Source organism: Colias philodice, chromosome 19 (assembly GCF_061535455.1).
Source record: "Colias philodice isolate Cphi_HAF_F1 chromosome 19, ilColPhil1 Martin Lab GWU primary, whole genome shotgun sequence".
NCBI lineage: Eukaryota > Metazoa > Arthropoda > Insecta > Lepidoptera > Pieridae > Colias > Colias philodice.
In genome coordinates, this window is record NC_143104.1 from 1,422,435 (window position 1) to 1,444,650 (window position 22,216).

At 33.6% G+C, this 22,216-nt stretch overlaps 1 protein-coding gene across 1 annotated transcript; it reads right to left on the bottom strand.

Moving 5' to 3' along the window:
* Positions 1-10,398: 10,398 nt before the first annotated feature.
* Positions 10,399-20,714, bottom strand: LOC149479735 (cytochrome P450 4C1-like). The gene is made up of 9 exons (XM_089707513.1): positions 20,570-20,714; positions 19,192-19,301; positions 18,302-18,392; positions 17,562-17,753; positions 16,753-17,102; positions 13,206-13,274; positions 12,041-12,209; positions 11,395-11,565; positions 10,399-10,556 (listed from the first exon to the last, which is right to left on the bottom strand). Exons 1-9 carry the CDS (start codon positions 20,712-20,714, stop codon positions 10,399-10,401), a joined length of 1,455 nt encoding a protein of 484 aa, XP_089563639.1.
* Positions 20,715-22,216: the final 1,502 nt, after the last annotated feature.

Here is a 22,216-nt window from a genome sequence, read left to right on the forward strand (position 1 = left end):
ATTGGCATAACGCAATAAATTATTTTGAAATGATTTTTTAAGCTTTTATTGTACTCTCCTAACATTTGTAAGTCTATGCCTGTGGTCTATGCGGTAGACTGTCGCAGATAGGTCCAGTTCAAAGGCGCTAGCGCCGCTCAGCCCCTACCTTCCCCCTCTCGTTCGCTTCTTGTTTACGTAATTTTTGGATGCGCGTAGAGTTTATAATATTTAAACGGAAAATTAAATGAATATTTATTTTTGTATGAAAATAAAATCTAAAAAATTATCAAAACTCAAACTCAAACATTTATTTATTCAATTAGACTTCTTCTAGAAGCACTTTTGAAAACTCGTAGAACAAATGTTGTTACTTATGATGTTAGCTAACTTGTCCTGCGAGGTTTCTGGTGTTTTACAAGTAACCCTGTATATAGCACAGATAGCAATAACGTCCTCCTTTTTTGAAATCGGTTAAATAGGGCTTCTGTGTAAACTCTATACTCACAATGACATTTCAATTCAGTGAGAGGACTGAATCATGACCTTATTACGAAATTATTCGAATGATAAAAAGCGTTTTTCCGTAGTTAGTTAATATAATAATATTATATTAATATTTCGTATTTATTTTGTATTTTTCCTATTAATTTCATGTTGTTGCTTCAAACAGGAAATTTTTTATCTGGGGTCAACCCGGGCGCAGCCAGTCAAGCAGTATTAACTGTTAAGTAATTATATAATACAAAAATGATATTTATGCACCAATTGCTTATACAACTTAACAAGAGATATGTAGCAGTTAAATATAAATAGATATATAAAATATATATAAAGATATATCAAAGAAAGTCGGGTTAATAATATACTTGTACCAGGCTAACTTTTGCACAGGTAACTATCGTCGTGCAGCCATTTACGAAAATCGCCATGCCATACTTTTCGGACGATTCCAAATGGTCGCCATACCGTCGAAAATCTGCAAAAAAATTTTATTTCGCCAAACTTTTTGTACCAGTATTGCATTTGGATTTTTGGAGAGTATTTGATAAAATGTGACCATTATTATATTTGCCATACTTCTAGTAGGGGGAAAAAGTGCTATCATACTTGAAAAATTAATTTATTATTAATTTATATAAGTGAAGATTTCCAACACCTAGATCTTTGAAATTTTGTATTTATGTTCGTTGATCCTCAAACTTCCAGGAAAAATAAGTGCCATACTGTTACAAATCGTTTGACTTTCCCTATTTTCCGACGAGTTCGACTAACGCCCACGCGACTAAGCCGCCGGTACCAGCGTTCACACCATCATTTTTCTTTTTGTCATTGCGTACTAAGAACCCTGTAGAACCGCCATCCTGTTACAAATGACTCGAAATTTTGTGTCAATATCTCCCGGTCTAATAAAAATGGCCATAAAATTGTTGGATTTTTCACCGCTTTAAATATCTGATAAAAGTTGAAAATCTTACGAAAATAATCTACTAGTTATTAAAAGTAGAGAAATAGCTTAACATAATTCAATAATCTATACCTACTTCACTACATAGTATAAAACAAAGTCGATTTCCCTGTCCCTATGTCCCTATGTCCTTATGTCCCTATGTCCCTTTGTACGCTTAAATCTTTGAAACTACGCAACGGATTTTGATGCGGTTTTTTTTAATAGATAGAGTGATTCAAGAGGAAGGTTTATATATATAACTAGCTGTTGCCCGCGACTTCGTCCGCGATTACGTCGTTTTTCGTCATTCGTCGTTTAAAAAAATACGTGACACTTTATTTTTGAATGTTTTTAATTGTCTCTTATAAAATTTAACTAAATTAAAATTGAACACTGATAAGAAAATCTTAAAATCGGAGGAAATCGAAAATCTGAGGAAAACATGAATGAATGTGATTTAAATTCTACATTACTTAGTATTTCAAATAATAATCTAAATTAAATGTAGATTAACAGTTTGAGCGCACCGTTATAGAATATATTGTACCTAAGTATTAAATTACGTTAGTTTACATAGTAACAAAACAAAAACACGATGACTTTCTTTCGCGCTCGGTACCACAAACTAAGCATGTTAATGGTACGTGGCCCGCGTCACTTGACCCCCCGCGAGTTCCCCTCCGTTGCTATGCGAAAATACATTCGTCGCCCTGCTGTAGAAAAAATTGTAATACTGTGGCCTGGGCGTTATAACACGCCCAGGAAGTTCCTGAGTGCCGATAGACGTCCGTCTATCGGCATTTATAACAATTTTATATTAATATCACCATTCACCATCTTGAGGAAAAGCTTCTAATGTCGATTTAAAACTGCATACATACGAATTAACCTGATGAAACATGTTCTAAAATTGTCCTTACTCCACTTTAAAGCATTACAAAAATAACATACTACGTTAATATCGCCTATACAGAAGATGATCTGTAATCAATTGTGAGGTTATAAGCAAACCCACTTTTATATTTGTCGGACCCCACCACCGAATTCGTAGATTGATCTTCTATGTTTACCTCTAATCTAAGTCATTAAGACTATGTCGAAATCTGTCTGCAGTAAGAGTGGCCTCTCGCTATTCGTCCGTTTCCAGAGACCGAATAGTTTCAATTCTTAATCTTTCATTAAACAAACTTATTAATCGTTTTTGTCTCAATTAATTGTAATATTCGCGTCCTTACTCTAGTCATTGCTTATGCTCATGTTCATCTTCAAGAGATCGAATAATATTATGGTGCACCCTATCATTTGTCAAACGGTCTTCATATTGAGTAAAAGTTTCAGATTCTCGAGATAAAATATGACGGCCGTGATCAGCTGTGAGACATTATACCCTCTCAGTGAAGGTTTCGGTCTCACGGGATAGTACATGCCGTTCGCGGTCAGCTGTGAGCCGCAATTCTCGTTGTGAAGCGGTTTCAGGTTCTCGGCATAACACATGTTGTTTTCGGCCTATAGTAAGCCTCTTACCTCTAACGATTCTTGAGAACTCTTATTTCTCATTTTCTTAGCTTTGCTCGATTTTCGAGATAAAGATTTTTTAGGTGGCACTGATGCATGAAAATAAAAATTGAGTTGAAACGGACTGAGAGTGTTATAGACAAATATAATCAGAAAGCTTCGAACTCCTAAGCTATCGGAAGTTACACGTGTTATTGTGAGTCAACCATAAAAGATATACATTTATGATGTCGGGAGATATTTTTTATATAATAAGGAGAACATTTCTTTCATACAATATGATTTCTGTGTAGCTTTAACTCTACTTTTACTGCTCTGCTCAGGAATATGTAAAATAATTGTACCAAGTTTCGTTTAAATCCGTCGAGTAGTTTTTGTTTCTATAACGGTTATACGGACAGACAGACGGACAAAAATTTTACTGTTTGCTTCGTTGGCATCAGTGTCGATCCCTAATCACCCCGTGATAGTTATTTAGGAAATATATTTCATGTACAGATTTAATATAAGTGTACATAATATATTTAGATTCCAATTTCCATGTAACGTTAAATTCGACTATACAATAACTAACAGACAACGCAGGTTACTCTCGTTTCCGTAAGTTGAGGCGGCTACATATTCGGTCCTCATAACATCACTTTTAGTGAACGAAACGACAGCGCGGTTTAATTCGATGCCAACACCATCAGAAAAAAGGAAATATTTTTAATTGTGAAAAAATATTATGATTTACACTATTAACACTATTTTAATATAAAATATATGGCTGTGAGTGTGTAAAAATAAATCCAGCTAGTTTCACATCACACTTATGTTTATAATTAGCTATACGACATGAAAATATACATATTAATTACCAAGCAATAATCATACAGGTAAATACTGAACAAAAGTATTAACAGTCAAAGTTTATTTTTACTAACATTTAACAACATGTAAATGATGAAGAAATAATAATTATCAACGAACTAACCTTTTCTATAATACTTAACACAGCACATTTTTTAAATTATCTTGCTCAACTCTGCTCAAAAATTTGAGGGTTTTGTTGGAACTTTAATGTGTCAAAACTATGATATATCTAAACTACGATACAACTTGCATGCGGAAATGCTCATTACAATCTGTGAATTTAAAGAATAACTAACAACATACTATTCAATTTTATTGAGCTGATGAATATCTTTTGCCTGGAAAATCACCGCCGCCTAATAAATATACTGTGTTTTCTTATAAAATCGTAACATAATTTCTTTTATCTACTAAATTTTAATAAATAAGTTCTCTTTGTTATTTTCATCTAAAAATGAGCTTGAGCTTATATTAGGCAAAAGTATACATTAAAATTTCAGGACCGCACCTTAAATGGGGCGCTTGGAAAATATGCCTACGGGTTATTAATAGAGAAATGATACACAACAAAGTTATGTTGGTTCCATTTTATTTATAAAATATAATGAAAATGGGCAAATATAAAACATATTATGTAAAATGATTAAAAATAAATAAATGAAGCAACTACGATTCAAAGAAAACATCTTTTTCAGTGTGAAAATGCTCTATGCAATCCTGGATGATGAGTATATCATGTACTCTCATCCCAGTACGGTCGATAGCCATAACGATAAATATTATAATCAGATAACAGCAAAGTCAGAATAAAAATCATAACTTGTACAGTTGTGAGTGCAAAATTTATGTTTCATTTGGCAATAACATTTTTTTCGGTACTAAAACGTAGTACTTTGATATGTGGTTGGCTGCCCCTTCTCTCCTTCCTGAAAAATATCCTCCAAAATTACCCGAGATACTTCCAATGATTGAACCATACGTTGGACATTAACTTCAGTCAAAAATTGACGAAGCGGATGATTACTAATTTCCACTTAATCCTCGCTGCCACTATCTTCATCATCAAATCATCAATTTTCAAGTGGTGTTGTAAAATTGTCAGCAGAAATCGTCTTCCAAAGGCGATATAATTTTATGAACATTGAATCTGTAAATAAAAAATCAAAAGTTAACTGTAAATCTATAAAAAAAGCTACTTACAAATAAAATTTTATCAACAAACTACTGTTCCCAACGCACCTCAAAATCTTGTAAAAGTCAAAAAGAATTCATCATTTTATTATTTCATTCTAAAAGTGTAATATAAAACCTTTATAAAACCAATAAAAATGTTGTGTGGTTTTATGAAACCACGGTAAAAGTGAAACTTAGGCACAAAATTATCGTATTTGTACGATAATTATCGTACGGTTCGACCGTCACGCGACATGCGCTACACAGACCAAAAAGTTTGAGACGATGTAATAAAAGTTTCACTTTAAAAAACATGAATTGCTATCATTATAAATAATAAATACCTATAAAAGTAACAACTTACCTTTTGTGGGAACGCATGGTGAAAATTCACAAAACACAAAGATTGAATTTGATATTTTTGGTTTTATGACATTCAAATGCTTTATAAATATAAATTTATAAATAATAAATTTATAAAGAATAGAAACATTCGATCACGAAATTATGTGGGTTCGAGTCCCGCCTCGTGATCGAATTTTTTCTATTCTTTATAAATTTATAAAACACGAAGATTTTAAAAATGTAACCAATGAACACAATCAATATTAGATTAATTTTAATATTGCTCTGAGATTGTAATGGTGTCTAGTTTGACTTAAAATAATAAACATCTACCCTCACTTTTAAAAATGTAGTATATTCACACGAAATATAAGCGCACCTTATAGGGAAGGGAAGATATGGGTTAAAGAGTTAAATAAATAACATGATTATATTTAAATTATTAATTTTCAACAGTATTTTCAGTAGTGTTAACATGTAAATTGATTTGATTTTTACGAAATCTCATAGATGGCGCTGTTTCAGATTTGTCTTTATACTACTAAATTCATTAAACTGTTTCTCTGCCCAAATTACGTAAATGACATAGTTTTTATTTTGTAAAGCTAGATAATAGCATGGCTTACTCGAAACCAACATTTAAACATGAGTCTTTAGATTGTACGCTGTCGTAGTACACGGAATATGTAAGAAAAATAAAGGCTCACAGCTCCTCCCCCGAAGGTGATATCATGATAATATGTTTAAACTATCCTCACCCGACCTCTTAGGAATATTCATGCAAAATTTGAAGTAAATCTATGCAGTACTTTTCGAGATTAGCTCGGTCAAACATACAGACAAACAGACAAACAGACAAACAGACAAAAATTCTAAAAACTATATTTTTGGCTTCTATATCGATTATAGATCATGGATTATGTATTCTTTTAAAAAAATATTCAATGTACAGTTTTGACTTTCCTACGATTTTATTATATGTATAGATAACATCCATTAAATAGTGGAGAAGTACTGTTATTTTTGAGGTTTCTAAAGTGATGTCGTAAAAAATTACATTTTTTCCGCTTACATTGCAAACGCAGGCTGAACCCTACGAGTTTTATCAAAATAATGTACTAAGTATTATACACATTGAAAAGGTCTTTAGAAAAGTCCGCGATGGTATATGTCTATCTCTTATGGATAACCCACAATAACATTTTTTTGTCATTTACTTTTTACGAAAAATAATGGCTAATTTTCGATGCGATTTTAACCAATACAGCATTAATCCTTAACCAATTAAATACCTTGAATACATTGTTCGTTTAATATAGATCTATATGGCCCTTTACACCGTATGATTTAAGTGAATATTTTCGAAGATATTACAGATTTAAAAATTGCGGGACGTAGCGTTTGCGGCGGTACCGGCCGGCCGCCAGGCTATGGCCCGATTCAGTGCGACGCGGACCGTCCGCACGCGGACTAGGTTTTGCGTCCGTCGCGGATGATTTTGTCGTTCAGTGCGATGCGGATCGGGATCGACTGTAACCCTCTCGGTTTGCACATTTGACGCAGCCGCCATGACAACGACAGTACTTTACATCCGCTCCGCGTGACTGTTGTCCGCCGAGCACTGAACAAATACATTAGAACCAGGCACCGTCCGCCCGCGGACATCCGCGGCGCGGAGGAGCGGCGCGGAGCGATTTCGACCGCGCGCGGATAGCTCTCCGCGACGCGGACAGCTCCGCGTCGCTCTGAACACGCTGTAAGGTTTCATACATTTTACCGTCCGTCGCGGACGTCCGCGTAGGTCATCCGCGTCGCACTGAACAGGCCCTATCTATACGAAGTCGGAGCGGGCCGCTATGTTTTTATATACAACGTTCACAGTTTTTCTGTAGTGTATTTAGTATCAGCATTGCACCCGTGCGAAGCCGGGGCGGGTCGCTAGTAATATTATAAAGCTGAAGAGTTTGCTTGTTTGTTTGAACGCGCTAATATCAGGAACTACTGATCCGATTTGAAAAATTCTTAGAGTGTTAGATAGCCAATTTATCGAGGAAGGCTATCCTACTACTATTATAAAGGCGAAAGTTTGTAAGTATGGATGTATGAATGTTTGTTACTCTTTCACGTACATACCACTGAACCGATTAAAATGAAATTAAGCACACATATAGAGGGTAACTTGGATTAACACATAAGATAGGTTTTATCTCGAAAATCCCACGAGAACGGGAACTATGCGGGTTATTCTTTGAAAACGCGGGCGAAGCCGCGGGCGGAAAGCTAGCAGGCTATATATCATCAAGCTAAGACCTACAGGAGCGGCGCGAGCGAGAAGCACAGCTTGTTTGTATATATTATTACCTACTAGAGGTCCGCCCCGGCTTCGACCGTGGTACATATTTCGCAATAAATGGTTTATGGTAGCCTATGTCCTTTCTCGGGTATCAAAATATCTCCATACCAAATTTCATGCAAATTGGTTCAGTAGTTTAGGCGTGATTGAGTAACAGACAGACAGACAGAGTTACTTTCGCATTTATAATATTAGTACGGATTACCTATTACAAATATTGTTTTAGTAGATAGTTACAAGTCTATTACTAAAATACATATTTACATAAAACATACACTGCTTGGCATGAACCGTAGTAAATATAGATGGAATATTTATACGTATTATCTTATTTATTTATATTATTAATTAATGATACTAACTATAGATAAGATATTTTTACAAAATTATCTTTTTATCGTTGATAATCCAAATAGCTGTGTATAATAATTATGATGTGAGTTGATTTCGTATGGTATAAGTATAACGCAAATTTTAATAAAATTTTAGTGAAATTATCATTAACTATGTATTTATGAACAAAAATGAGAGTAAGTGTGTGAGTTTAAACTCAAACTCTAACTCAAATCAAATTTCACAGTTCTATAGAATAAAATATATGAAAAGAAGCATTTGTAACTTTATTTTTAAAGTTACGAATACGTTTACGTTTTGATCTACTCAAAATTAGCGCATACTAGCTGTGCCCCGCGCTTTTACCCGCATTGCTCCGCTCCTGTTGGTCTTATCGTGATGATATATTACTTCGCGGATGCACGATGCGTGATGAAATATTCCTTGATAAATGGGCTATCTAACATCAAAAGAATTTTTCAAATCAGACCAGTAGTTCCTGAGATTATTGCGTTCAAACAAACAAACTTTTCAGCTTTATAATATAAGTATAGATAGATTTTCTTCAGATTACAAATAATTTTCATAATACACCTATTTTAATTCACAACAAAAACCACAGAACTATAGACAATAACTCTCAAACTAAAATGTCATCAAGTCATTTCCTGTGAAATGATGATAAAATACTAATCACCATGACTGGCACTTAAACACTATAGTCATTCTAAAAACCTTGTTTACGAACTTTGGCCTGGAGTTTTTCTAACTTGATCAATTTATCATCTTCAATCAGTATAATTAATAATATACCTAAACTTGTAAGAAGTTTTGGCTAATTTGTTACTTTGATGTTTAATTAACTGCTACCAGAAAATTAACCGATATTGGTTTGAGAAAGGTAATACGAAATTGTATTGATATGTATGCGTATCATCACTACATAGATAGTATAAAACAAAGTCTTTGTATGCTTAAATCTTTAAAACTACGCAACGGATTTTGATGCGGATTTTTTTAATAGATAGATTGATTCAAGAGGAAGGTTTTAGTAGGTATATAATTTATGAGGTTTTAGACAAAGCGGACGAAGCCGCAGGCGGTTAGCTAGTTCAGTTTATAAAATGGTTGAACCGATTGTTATGATTTTAACCAAAGATAAAACTAGCTGTGCCCCGCGGTTTTACCCGCAGTGCTCCGCTCCTGTTGCTCTAAGCGTGATGATATATAGCCTTCCTTGATAAATGGGCTAACACCGATCCAAGTATTTCCTGAGATTAGCGCGTTCGAACAAACAAATAAACTCTTCAGCTTTATAATATTAGTAAGTATAGATAAACATTTACTTAGTTAAGAAAGATTAAATAAATATCCCAAAAATAGTAATATTTGTCTCGAAAACAAAACCCATAAGAGCTGAAATAAGTTTTTTAGATTTCAAAATGAAAATAAATGTTCTGAGTAATACATTTCTGCCAAAATTTTTAATTTAATATCTTTCTGTGACTCCTACACAAGTGGCAAAAGTCAAACACGCAATTTCAAGAAATCCGTTTTCAGGCAGGCGTAAATAAGTTCTGTATAAGATTATTATTTTAGAATATGAGAGAACTTACCATAGCTAATAATAATAATATATTCGAATGGGCTATTTAACACCGAAAGAATCTTTCAAATCGGACCAGTAGTTCCTGAGATTATCGCGTTCATACAAACAAACAAACTCTTCAGCTTTATAATATTATCTTAATCTTAATCTTAATACTATTATAAAGGCGAAAGTTTGTATGGATGTATGGATGTATGGATGTTTGTTACTCTTTCACGTAAGAACTACTGAACCGATTACAATGAAAATTAGCACACATATAGAGGGTAACTTGGATTAACACATAGGATAGGTTTTATCCCGGAAATCCCACGGGAACGGGAACTATGCGGGTTTTCCTTTGAAAACGCGGGCGAAGCCGCGGGCAGTAATCTAGTTAGTATAGATAAAGTCAACAGTAGCCACCAAGGAATAAAATTAAAATTTATGAAGGAAACATCGGGGATATTTTAAAATACATTTAAATTAAACAATGTGTTCTAATATTAACATTTTAATGTATTTAGCACTTATTGTCCAAAGAAATACAAATATATCACAGCGTTAAATTTAGCGTAAAATTAATTTAATTGTATGGGTCCCCGAAAAAGCGAACGCTCATGGATGAAAAAGAGCGTGTGTGCCAAGCACACGTGTCGAAAGTGAAACTTCTTGAGCGGGATTCAAAGATACTAAAATCGTCGTCTGACTTCATGACGTGACGGTATTGCCATAACGCGATTTTCCAATTTTTACTCTCAACGCCCCTAAAGAAGTTTCACTTGAAAAATCTTGTCAATTTATACGCTATCTTACAGAAAAATTCACCAATATAGGTTCATTAGGTCGTAGTACCAAATCTGATTTGATACTCGGCCGATATCCTTTCACGATGGGTGAGAATTTAAAATGGCGGATTATTTCACTTAGCATGCATTTCATTTCTTGCATTGCGAAACGTTGACCTGAAAAAAATATTTTTAAGATGAATAATTATTATCATACTAATATTTTGGCCTTTCTTTCCAATAAAAGCAACCAAATATTATATAGCTTGTTAATAATAATATGATCCGTAATAAGTTGGGCTCTACACATTGGCTCTATATTCTTATATAATCTTCTTATATATAAAAATGAATCGCAAAATGTGTTGGTAAGCGCATAACTCGAGAACGGCTGAACCGATTTCGATAATTCTTTTTTTATTATACCTATTCCTTGAAGTACGAGGATGGTTTTTATGTAGAGAAAACGTAAATATGTACCACGGGCGAAGCCGGGGCGGACCGCTAGTCTTATATATAAAAATGAATCGTAAATGTGTTGGTAAGCGCATAACTCGAGAACGGCTGAACCGATTTCGGTAATTCTTTTTTTATAATATTCCTTGAAGTACGAGGATGGTTCTTATGTAGAGAAAACGTAAACATGTACCACGGGCGAAGCCGGGGCGGACCGCTAGTATATATATAAATCTCGTGTCACAATGTTTGTCCTCAATGGACTCTTAAACCACTTAACCGATTATAATAAAATTCGCACACCATGTGCAGTTCGATCCAACTTGAGAGATAGGATAGTTTAAACATGTAGGTACCACGGGCGGAGCCGGGGCGGACCGCTAGTTGGCTTATATGGCAGATAAGAGATTCTTAAATAATACAGTATCCCTCCCTATATTTATCTGCCGTGCTGTAGGCACCTTTCCAGGAAAAAAACCTTTAGGATCCAGAAAAGAAATTTCAGGATCCAGACACAAATCTATTACCACAACAAATAAGAAAGCATTGTTAAACCTACCGATACAGTTCCTAAGTCCAGCACTAAACGGCAAATAGCTGAAGTTAATCTTATCCTCATGTAGGAACCTTTCCGGGCGGAATACTTCGGGATCCGGGAATAAGTCACCTCGACGATGCAACTCGTATATGTGTATTATGACTTCAGAACCTTGTGGTATTACTAGATCATCTGTAAAGATAATAAATGTACTTGTAAGTTTAAAATTTCAAAATTTAGATAATTTTTTTGGAAAATTGATAAAATTCGAACAAATAAATGAAGAGCTGGGTTTATCGAAGTATAATAATAGAAAATATATAAGTTTATATTTACGTACATAAATTACAAACATAAATAAGCATTTGATATATTTTTTATTCGAATTAAGATTAATTTACGAGATCATTTACCAAGAAAAAACTAATAAAGTGAATTAAATATTTATTTTTTTAATTGGAGTTAGTAAATGCTTTATTAATTTAATATGAAAGACAGGGTTCGAAGGTAAGGGTTCGAATCCCGCTTCGTGATCGATTTTTTTTATTCTTTAAAAATGTATAAGTACTAATTACTTCACATTTAACATGATATTTACATTTCATAAGGTAGGTAAATATTCAACGTGAAACATCATTAAAGGATAACTAATAGAATTAACAAGTACCTAACACTAATTCTTCAGTGATCTCTCTCCCAATCAAAGGCACACTGGGATACAGCCTCAGTACTTCTTTGATTACAGCATCCAGGTACTTCATCTCAGCTAGATCTGATGTGTTGGCGGTCCTCGTCGAATCTCCAATAATGCTCTTACATTCTTTGTATATTTTTTCCTGAAATGTATAATTAGAAATTGAATATTATTTTTTTTAAGATACGTAAATAGATAATAATTAATGCGTTTTTATTTTGATACAACGGTCTTTACAAAAATGTTTATTTTATAAAAAAAAATCCTACTGTACGAAAAAATGTTTTAGTACCCTTCCGGAACGAAAACCACGTCTTATTTCTAGATGTTTCTAGTAATAAATCATGGTAGAAATCGACAACTCTAATAAATTATAAGAACAGTTTCAAGACGATAATATTATTGAACCTACAAGTCGAAATTCAAAGAAAACTTTTGCTGTTATCGACCAATTCCCGGGTAAATAACAGACTATTCGGCATCACAATATAGACCCTCAAATAATTGGCTCTCGCAGCCTTTTCAAATGAGTTAATTACCATTAATTAGTTATAGCATGGGTTATAGCAAAAGAAGTATAGTATCATATTATCTGTAGTAAAAGGTGGTAAAAGTAACAGTTGATCAGTCGGTAATCTATACAATATTAAAAAGCTGAAGATTTTGTTTGTTTGTTTGACCGCGCTAATCTCAAGAACTACTGGTCCGATTTGAAAAATTCTTGCGGTGTTTGATAGTCCATTTATAGAGGAAGGCTATAAGGCTATACATATATTATAATCACGCTAAGACCAACAGAAGCGGAGCCACTCGGGTGAAACCGCGGAGCGCAGCTAGTGATGCAATAAAAATAAAACTAAAGACTTCGCGAGCTGACACACATTTTTTATCTATGCATAACCACATAACCATAGATAAATTTACTAAGTAACATAATAAGACTGGCAACAAATATAAAAAAGACGTGTGGGACTGCCGCGGTAAAGCTATTGCATGCTATGCCTTCAAGCCACACCTCCGCGCCCGTCAGAGTGGGGAGCGTGAGGTTTTTCGTTACTAAATTTCTTGATTCGGTCCCCGCGCTCAAGGCCTGCGATAGAAGCTATGGAATAGCTTAAAATATTCCTTTTTTTTGAACCTGAACATCTTCATGGTCAGCCAGAAGCATCAATCCAAATGTCAACGCCATTGCCGTAGTATCGTGACCCTGAAAAGAAAAAAAAGAAATGTTTCAAAAGTTATTTAAATTCCCACGAAATGTTAATATCAGAAGAAAATTCTACAAAAAAATGATCATTGATTTATAACAGTTACAGTTGAAAATGGGCACGGATAAAAACAGTAAAAATATATTAAAAATAATTGAATACAACGTTTTCCACTGAATTTCGAATTGTGAAATACTGATTCCGTTAATATTAATGGACACAAAGAAGCAAATGAAGTCCAATTATAACAAAATACTCGAATAATTAAATTAGTTTTATTAACTCAAATACCTACAACATATTTGTTCGTGTGCGTTTGGATGCAAATTAATTTGTGTACAAATTGCCATTTCCTATTCCATAGCTGTAAAATTATTTTCGAAATCAATTAATCTGGATAAGGCAAAAAGATAAAACGTATTTATTTTCATGGAATCGCAAAAAAAGCTTTCTTGTTTTTCAGCGAAAAGGTTTAATACAAGCCTAATAGCCTAAAGCCTACTACTAAAGCCTAGTAGGTATCCTAAAAAATTAACCAGTCAATATAAAATCACATAATTGTTTTTAGTACACAAAGAATGGCACAAGTTGATCAGAATACCTAGTCCTAGGTTATATTAACCTAGTTTAACAGTTATAGTACAAAATTTCTAAATTACTTCGTAGCAACAGCTTCTACTGTAATTACCCTTTAGTGCTAGCAATTAACATCTAGATTTAATTTTCAATGTAAAAGGTGAATGCTTTGCTATCAATGGAACTCCAATCTATACATATAACAAATTTGTAATTTGTTATAGACCGTCTAGAGCATCATCACTACAACATATACAGTATAAAACAAAGTCGCTTTCTCTGTCCCTATGTCCCTATGTATGATTAAATCTTTAAAACTACGCAACGGATTTTGATGTGTTTTTTTTTTTAATAGATAGAGTGGTTCTCGAGTAAGGTTTTAGTATATAATTTATTAGGTTTTAGACAAAGCGAGCGAAGCCGCGGGCAGAAAGCTAGTTAGCATGAAACTAATGTAATAAAGAGAGCGGGAAGATGCAAAACATGAAATTTCTTTATTTATCTTCACTCTACAAATATGTGGAATTCGTGAAAGGTTTTAGTTTATAATTTGTTAAGGTCTAGAAAATACAGGCGAACCCTTCGAAAAACTAGATTAGGTTGGCATATATTTATTTCTATAAATATTAAAAAGTCTCTATCATAAAAAATCGCACGTAGTATAGTAGTAACCCAAAACGCTGATACCACCGATTCCGTGAAAACAATACCATAATGCCTGCAAGCGATTCCAATCAAATCTATGGAACAAAAAATCATCATATAATAATAACGAATAATTTATAAAGACAATTCAATTCAATTTATTTTTCCATTTATTACAATTTACAATTTTCAATATATCACAATAAAAAGATATTTACCTCATTCATTCGTAGGTTCCAAATTCCAATTCATTCAATGATAAAAAATCCAAAATTCAAAATACTTATGAATATTTTTTTTAATTCGGTTGAAATGTAATTTAGCTTAACCTTATATCGAATTATATACGACACATATCGACTAACGCAAAGCTTTATAAACATGTTTCTGAATTTCTGTTACCTTATCCAAAGGTATATTTACTATTTACTCAAACCTACAAACCAGTTACATCAAAGGGAGTGGGTTAAAATGCATCCGTTCAGTTTATCAATCAATGTGGAGTGCGGAACGAACAAGTCTGGATAAATTGCAGTTTATTCAAAATGATTGGGTTTACCTCGTCAACTGTTAGGGCTGCTTCTAAATATGTATTTAAAACACATTTCTAATAATTATTTTTGACGTGACAACGTCTTATAATTCGATAGAGCCGGCTGCACGCACGAAAAAACATGACTCATGCGGCGTTACCTCGCTCTGAGGCGTTCCATGTAAGACTTGAAGTGCAAGCGAGAGCGCGGAATGAGCGACAAAGAAGCACAATCGGACGTTGTCACGTTCAACTATCGTCAGTAAACCGACTTTACAGACAACCATTTTTGTTCTCATCAGTTATTATTTTATATTATGTATTACCTATGTAAAATTAAATTGTAATATTGACATGATTTTAAAAGAGCAACTATGGAGTTTCTTCACCATAGATACTGTTATCCGAGTCGGTGGTAAATGTTAAAATATGTAACGACGATTCAGAAGTGCTTCTAGAAGAAGTCTAATTGAATTAATAAATGTTTGAGTTTGTTTAAGTTTGAAATAAGTGATTACGCTGCCTAATAAACTATACTGTGTTCTTTAAACGTAAAATGGGAACGTACGACTTCGTCGTCTGTTGTCCGTCCATCTATCACCAAGTACATATATCTATCCTATCAACCGTGATAGTAAGAATTTTTTAAATTTCAGACCATAATATGTATTTCCGTTGCCGCTATAACAACAAATAATAAAATAAATTTTAAGGGAGGCTCCCTTACAAAAACTCGAAACGAGAACTATTGTTTTCTTTTATTAACCAACTCGTATTATTTTAAAAATAGTTTATTCCCATGGTTTAAATACAATTAATACAACTCGACTGTACAGTTAAATAGGTTTCGGATATCTTTATGTACACAGATGTCGTCAAAGTGAAACTGACAACCCTGAAAGTTGTTCGCGTCGCGCGTCGTTTGAAGAGTAGCGCTTTAATCGCCTTTCAATTTCCGAAGTTTGACACAGTGAATTATCAACAACTTTCTAAGTACCTACCCACATAACTTATTTATCTTTGACATATTTTCATGATATCCAATCTTCTTCTTCTTTCTTATATATAAAAATGAATCGCAAAATGTGTTGGTAAGCGCATAACTCGAGAACGGCTAAACCGATTTCGATAATTCTTTTTTTATTATATTCCTTGAAGTACGAGGATGGTTCTTATGTAGAGAAAACGTAAATATTATGTACCACGGGCGAAGCCGGGGCGGACCGCTAGTCTTCTTATATATAAAAATGAATCGCAAAATGTGTTGGTAAGCGCATAACTCGAGAACGGCTGAACCGATTTCGATAATTCTTTTTTTATTATATTCCTTGAAGTACGAGGATGGTTTTTACGTAGAGAAAACGTAAATATGTACCACGGGCGAAGCCGGGGCGGACCGCTAGTATAATATAATAATGTACTAAAAATAAACAGACATAGAGCAAAAACATTTCATCAAAACAACATTCTATTATATTCATAATAATAGATGTTTTTGTCCTCCCCTTTTAAGTTATTTTCATTGCTTTTTTACAGTAATTATTAATTAATTATCAGAAAGCAAATCACTGTACTCATCGGACAAAGATCAGCATTGAGGCATCAAACTTCCTCTGACGTAAAATATGGTCACTTTTCCAACTATCGTTGTTGACCTTCTGACTTTTTAATAACATGAAACTTTCATGCAATTCAAGATAACAATATTTGTTTTATTTACTCACCTCAAACATAAAAGTGTTCACTTCGTCCCTTATCCCTTCCATGTCAATTTCCCCTTTACTTTCTGCTTCCAACAAGAGATCCAGCAAAGCCATTCTCTTCCCCGACCCCGTAAAGTCTATTCCATTTCTCTTCCTTCTTCTCTCCTCAATTATACTATTCGTGAAGATACAGTTCTGTTCTAGATCCTTCTTAAATTGTCTGCCAGTTGGTGATAAATAAAACATAATATCAAAAAACAACCAGAATCGAGTCAAACGGCGATAGATAGCCTTTCCCAAGCCTAAAATGGCCTTCTTGTATTCCTTTACAGCATTAGTTTCTGAATCCAAACGGCCGCCCATTGCCGTTTCTGAAAAATTAATACTTATGTGTTCTTTAATTTTCCATAGTATTACTAGTATAGTATTATATTATCTGTGGTATTACAGTGAACACGCTTATAATGGGAGTAAGTTAAATAAAATTTTTAAGTAGTAAAGTAAGTTAAGTTAAAGAATTTTTTACTGTAAGCCGTAAACAGATTCAATCACACTTAACAGAAAAAAATCACAGAAGGAGCACTTAACGATTCTTATATGTATTTACTAACTGCGCTCCGCGGTTTCACCCGCGTAGCTACGCTCCTGTTGGTCTTAGCGTGATTATAATATATATAGCATATAGCCTTCCTCGACGAATGGGCTATCTAACACTGAAAGATTTTTCAAATCGGACCAGAGGAGATAGCGCGTTCAAACAAACAAACAAAGTCTTCAGCTTTATAATATTAAGTATAGATTAGTCTGTGGTATAGATATAAGGAGCCTACCACAGATAGTATAGAGCGTGTAGTCACTGATAAAGGGCATCACGTCGAGGTTGCGTTCGCCGCGCTGCAGCCGCTCATGCAGGTCTCGAACCATAGTACGGCTTTCTTCTTCAAACACGCGCGCGAAGTTCTTCAGAATGTCGAAGTGGAACGCCGGTGTAAGGATCTTACGACGCTTGTGCCATTTTGCACCTATGGTACGATAGATTTGTATCTATAGATGAACATGTAGTCTTTGTAATAAAATATACCTGCTATCTCAATGAGTTACATGTACTACGTACTAAAGAGGACATCGCTACTACACTTTTTTTAACACGAATTAGAGGCAGAATATCTACAAAGTGTATGACTCACTAGCCGCCCCGCGCCGCCGCGCTTGTCGCACAGATTTTGTTCGTGGTGCCCTCTCTAGTAATAATACCTCAATGTGCTATCTAGCATCGCCGGTCATCATTAATTTCAAAAGGAAAACATGCGGATTCTTATTTAAAAACCTTGGAATGTACGGGGATATTTAAATAAAATTGTCATAAAAGTTTATGAATTTTTTTTTAATAAAAAGCGAATAAAATGAACTACAAATATAATAAAACTTGCAACTAAAGAAATGAGCATTAAGCTTTTGAGAAAGATTATTTATACTTCAAAACTTAGGTTAACGACGGACTTTCGTACGTAAGTTGCCAGAAAACTTGAGACTTGAAGCTATCTAGGACGGCAAAGAAAATTAAACATACCTGTATTAAGGAGCAGCCCCGATCCGAGCCAGGGTTCCAAAAAAAGGTATCCTTTCGTCTTCGATATATTCTTCGAATTTGTTAAAATAATCTGCAAAAGAAACGTTTTATTTATGTCCATGTGAGAACTGAATGAACTGAAAAACTGTAGGGTAAAACAAAGTCGCTGTATCTAACTACCCGTCTCTATGTATGCTTAAAACTTTAAAAGATAGATAGAGTGGTTTTGAGGAAGGTTTTTAATATATCATTTATTAAGTTTTCTACAAAATGGGTGAAGCCGCGCGCTGATTTCTAGTTAATGATATACTCTACTAATTTTAATCTTTAAACTTTAATATGATTATTAATAATGCCATATAGGGCCAAGATTTTATTTCTTACTACTAGGTTTCCGCCCGCGGCTTCGCCCGCGCAGTCAAAGAAAAACCCGCATGTTTCCCGTTCCCGTGGGATTTCCGGGATTGCGTCATTTTCCCGGGATAAAAAGTAGCCTATGTCCTTTCTCGGGTATCAAAATATCTCCATACCAAATTTCATGAAAATTGGTTCAGTAGTTTAGGCGTGATTGAGTAACAGACAGACAGACAGAGTTACTTTCGCATTTATAATATTAGTATGGATTTTCTTTTTGTCATTCGTATTTCGAACACTTGCATTTTTAAAATGATACTTAAAATTAATAACATAAATGTTACTTCCCATATTTTAATTATACCTACTCTTGTTTCTGACGCAAATATTATGTCTGGTGATTGGTTAAATTTTTACTTTATTTAAGTTTTAGTGTAATTTTTAAGAACAATGAAGAATAAAAAATAAAATTATTACTGAGCGATGTTTAATTTTTATTTTTATATTATATTATAATATTATTTAGATATAATTACCTCAATATCCTTGGGATTATAAAAGTGGATAACATTGTAATGAAATATCTTCATACCAACACGATGGCCATATTTCTTCGAAAAACCAGTTATCACTGAAAATATTTCACCTGAAAAATATTGTTTTAGACTAGAGTAGATAATTTTTGAAACAAAAAAAAATCGCAGTCGGATGAAACCCATTACAAAAGGAGGGGAATATGATAAAAATGTAAGGAAAAATAAATTACGGTCAATCCGAGTTCGGGAAGTGGGAGGGGGGAGCTTTTAAGAGAAAAAAATGGTCTCTCTCGAACTTCTCGAACTACCTGAAATGTTTTTATCGACATCATTTTGCTTTTGAATATGCTGTAAAATATTAAACTTAGAACAGATAATTATTTTTCTTTTGAAATATTACCGAAAAGCCGATACAAGAGAAGATATAGAGTTCGAGAAGTGTGCCTGATTTAGTAAAAGCTCATTATCACACTGTTTGTATGCATTTCCTGAGAACATTTACTATAGTGGTGTTTATTTTTTTTTTTACACCATATGAAAGTAGAGATTTCAATGAATAAAAGGCACCCCCAGTTTTTGAAAAAAGCTGATATTTTGACGGGTGACTTTTCGATTGAAAATTAGTTTGTTTTTTTGGTATTAATTCAAAATAAGGCGAAAAAATAAATATTTTCAATCAAATAAATTACAGTGTATTTGGGACATAATAAAGTAAGTTTCCACCAAATTTCGTAGAAAAACAATAAATTTTGAAGTAGATAAAAATAAAAGACCAAAAACTTGGTTTTTTTAATTTTTCACCTAAATTTTGAGGTTATGTGAAAAAATTGTGAATACAAAAGTTGTAGAACTTTTAATTACCTACAACTTTGTCATTGAACTTTTTTCTGTAGGACTTGTAGTTTTGTCGGAAATCGAGAGAAACCATTTTTTTCTCTTAAAAGCCCCCCTCCCACTTCCTGAACTCGGATTGACCGTAATTTATTTTTCCTTTTATTTTCATCATATTCCCCTCCTTTTCTAATGGGTTTCATCCGACTGCGATTTTTTTTATCTTTTCATTATTTTTAAAGGCTTCTACCCCAGTCTATATTTTGTCATGATGTGAGACATAATTTTTTTATTTTGTAAAGAATAGAAAAAGGCATGACACTCCATGCGACCACTGTATCTGACTAATATTAATTACGTAGGTATTCATTCTTTCTGGTTTCAGCATATATGTATATAATATATAGAGACACCATTTTTATTTCTTCAAATAAGCCAAATAAGAAATTCTTAAACCATTTCGCTTTACGCTACAGAACGTACAAGAACTATACAAACATACATTCAAAAAACATGATTTTTTCGACTAAAGACTATATATACATACTTTCATTAAGTCCCAGGAATATGGGCAAGCTGCCCACGATGGGCCATCGTGGTGGCCCTGGCAAATCATCCACATCCGTCCTTTTACCCCGGAAGAAGGACCATACTATTATAGCCAAAACACATGCTATTATTTGGTAGAACATTGCAACTGAAAATAACAATATCATTTTGAAAAGAAAAACCCGTCTGCTAATTTATGTGGGGCTACATAAATTAGCAGGTGGGTTTTCCTTCTATCACTACATATCGCAATTCTCAAGATTATAACGACATCTCATAAATCAAAATCCGTCCAGTGGTTTGGAGTATAGGGCATGCCAAAGAAATAATAAAAATACATACATACTATAAGACATATACTTAAAAATCATAGCTCTCCTTTTATCCTTTAGTAGTATGTCAGTAGGAAATTACTTTGTGTAGGAAAATTGTTATGTGTTCTATGTAATTGTTGATAATTGGACTACATGAAAATACTGGATCCTCAGCAAAATTATAAGCTAATGTGAGGCTAATGTCTGTTATTTTAAATTCTTAGTAATTTTACAATCAACTCTTTTGCCAGGGACAAATTACTTATTAGTATTTTAATACTGCATATGAATCTTTATTTATTGTATTTAATGTTGCTCCGATTGGATGATCTTATTTATCCTTTGCCAAAGTATTTAAAGCCATTTTTCTTTACATCTTAAAGTTATCTCATTAAAAAGATTGCCGATTATAAAGTATCTCGATATTAATTCATTTAAATTAGGCACTAATTACCTAGATGCTAGACTAAATTCTTTAAATTGTTTCACAGATAAAGTTTTATAAAGTCCGCCATTGCTTCCTCGTTATCTATGGTTTTAACAATATCCAACTACCCGCTAACTATTATAATCTAAAGTTATTAGTAGTAAGTAGTAAGTATACCCGCATTATTCGACGGAATATCGCTTATGTACATTTCAATCTATAACAAGTCGGATCTCCGTATTACCACGGATAACTAAATAGCTACTAGTATTAGACTACAGGCCCATGTTGAAAAATTTATCGTTAATTTGAACCACCAGGTGACCTATCTAGAACGATATAAGAGCATAAAATAATTATGCTCTTATATCGATTTAAAGCAGTATTGAAATAGTATGACACAGATGCCGTACAAAAATGGTGGTCCACAAAGTCGGTATTTATTTTTATTTTCCGACAATTGCCGGGGTAAATTTGGTCATTAATTGATTTTGTACGGCATCTGTGTCATTCTATTTCTATACTGCTTTTAATCCATTATTCCGCAACGCCGTACAAAAATCATGGAGACAAGGGGAAAAAATCTCTACCTGTACTTTCGACTTCTCATCTGCCCTCAGTTGGACAGCTTACAAGTGACGTCATAGTGCTGAATCTTATTATTTTATGCTCTTATATCGTTCTAGATAGGTCACTTGGTGGTTCAAATGACCCATAAATTTTTCAACTTGGGCCTGTAGTCTATATTACCTATATTATATTATCTATGATTCTATGGTATTAGTTACATACGCGGAAATTCGTGAGCATTATCGAATTTAACATTTCCAACAAAATAAACTATGTATTTATCTAAGCTATTTATTGACTGAAGTAGATAAATTTTTTGAAGCTTTATTGAACA

Coding starts and splice junctions, on each gene's coding strand:
- LOC149479735 (XM_089707513.1), bottom strand. CDS start 20,714: ATGTTCTACCAAATAATAGCATGTGTTTTGGCTATAATAGTATGGTCC. Junction 18,393..19,191: donor ATAATCCCAAGGATATTGAG/GTAATTATATCT, acceptor TTTCTTTTGCAG/ATTATTTTAACAAATTCGAA. Junction 17,754..18,301: donor GGGGCTGCTCCTTAATACAG/GTATGTTTAATT, acceptor ATCGTACCATAG/GTGCAAAATGGCACAAGCGT.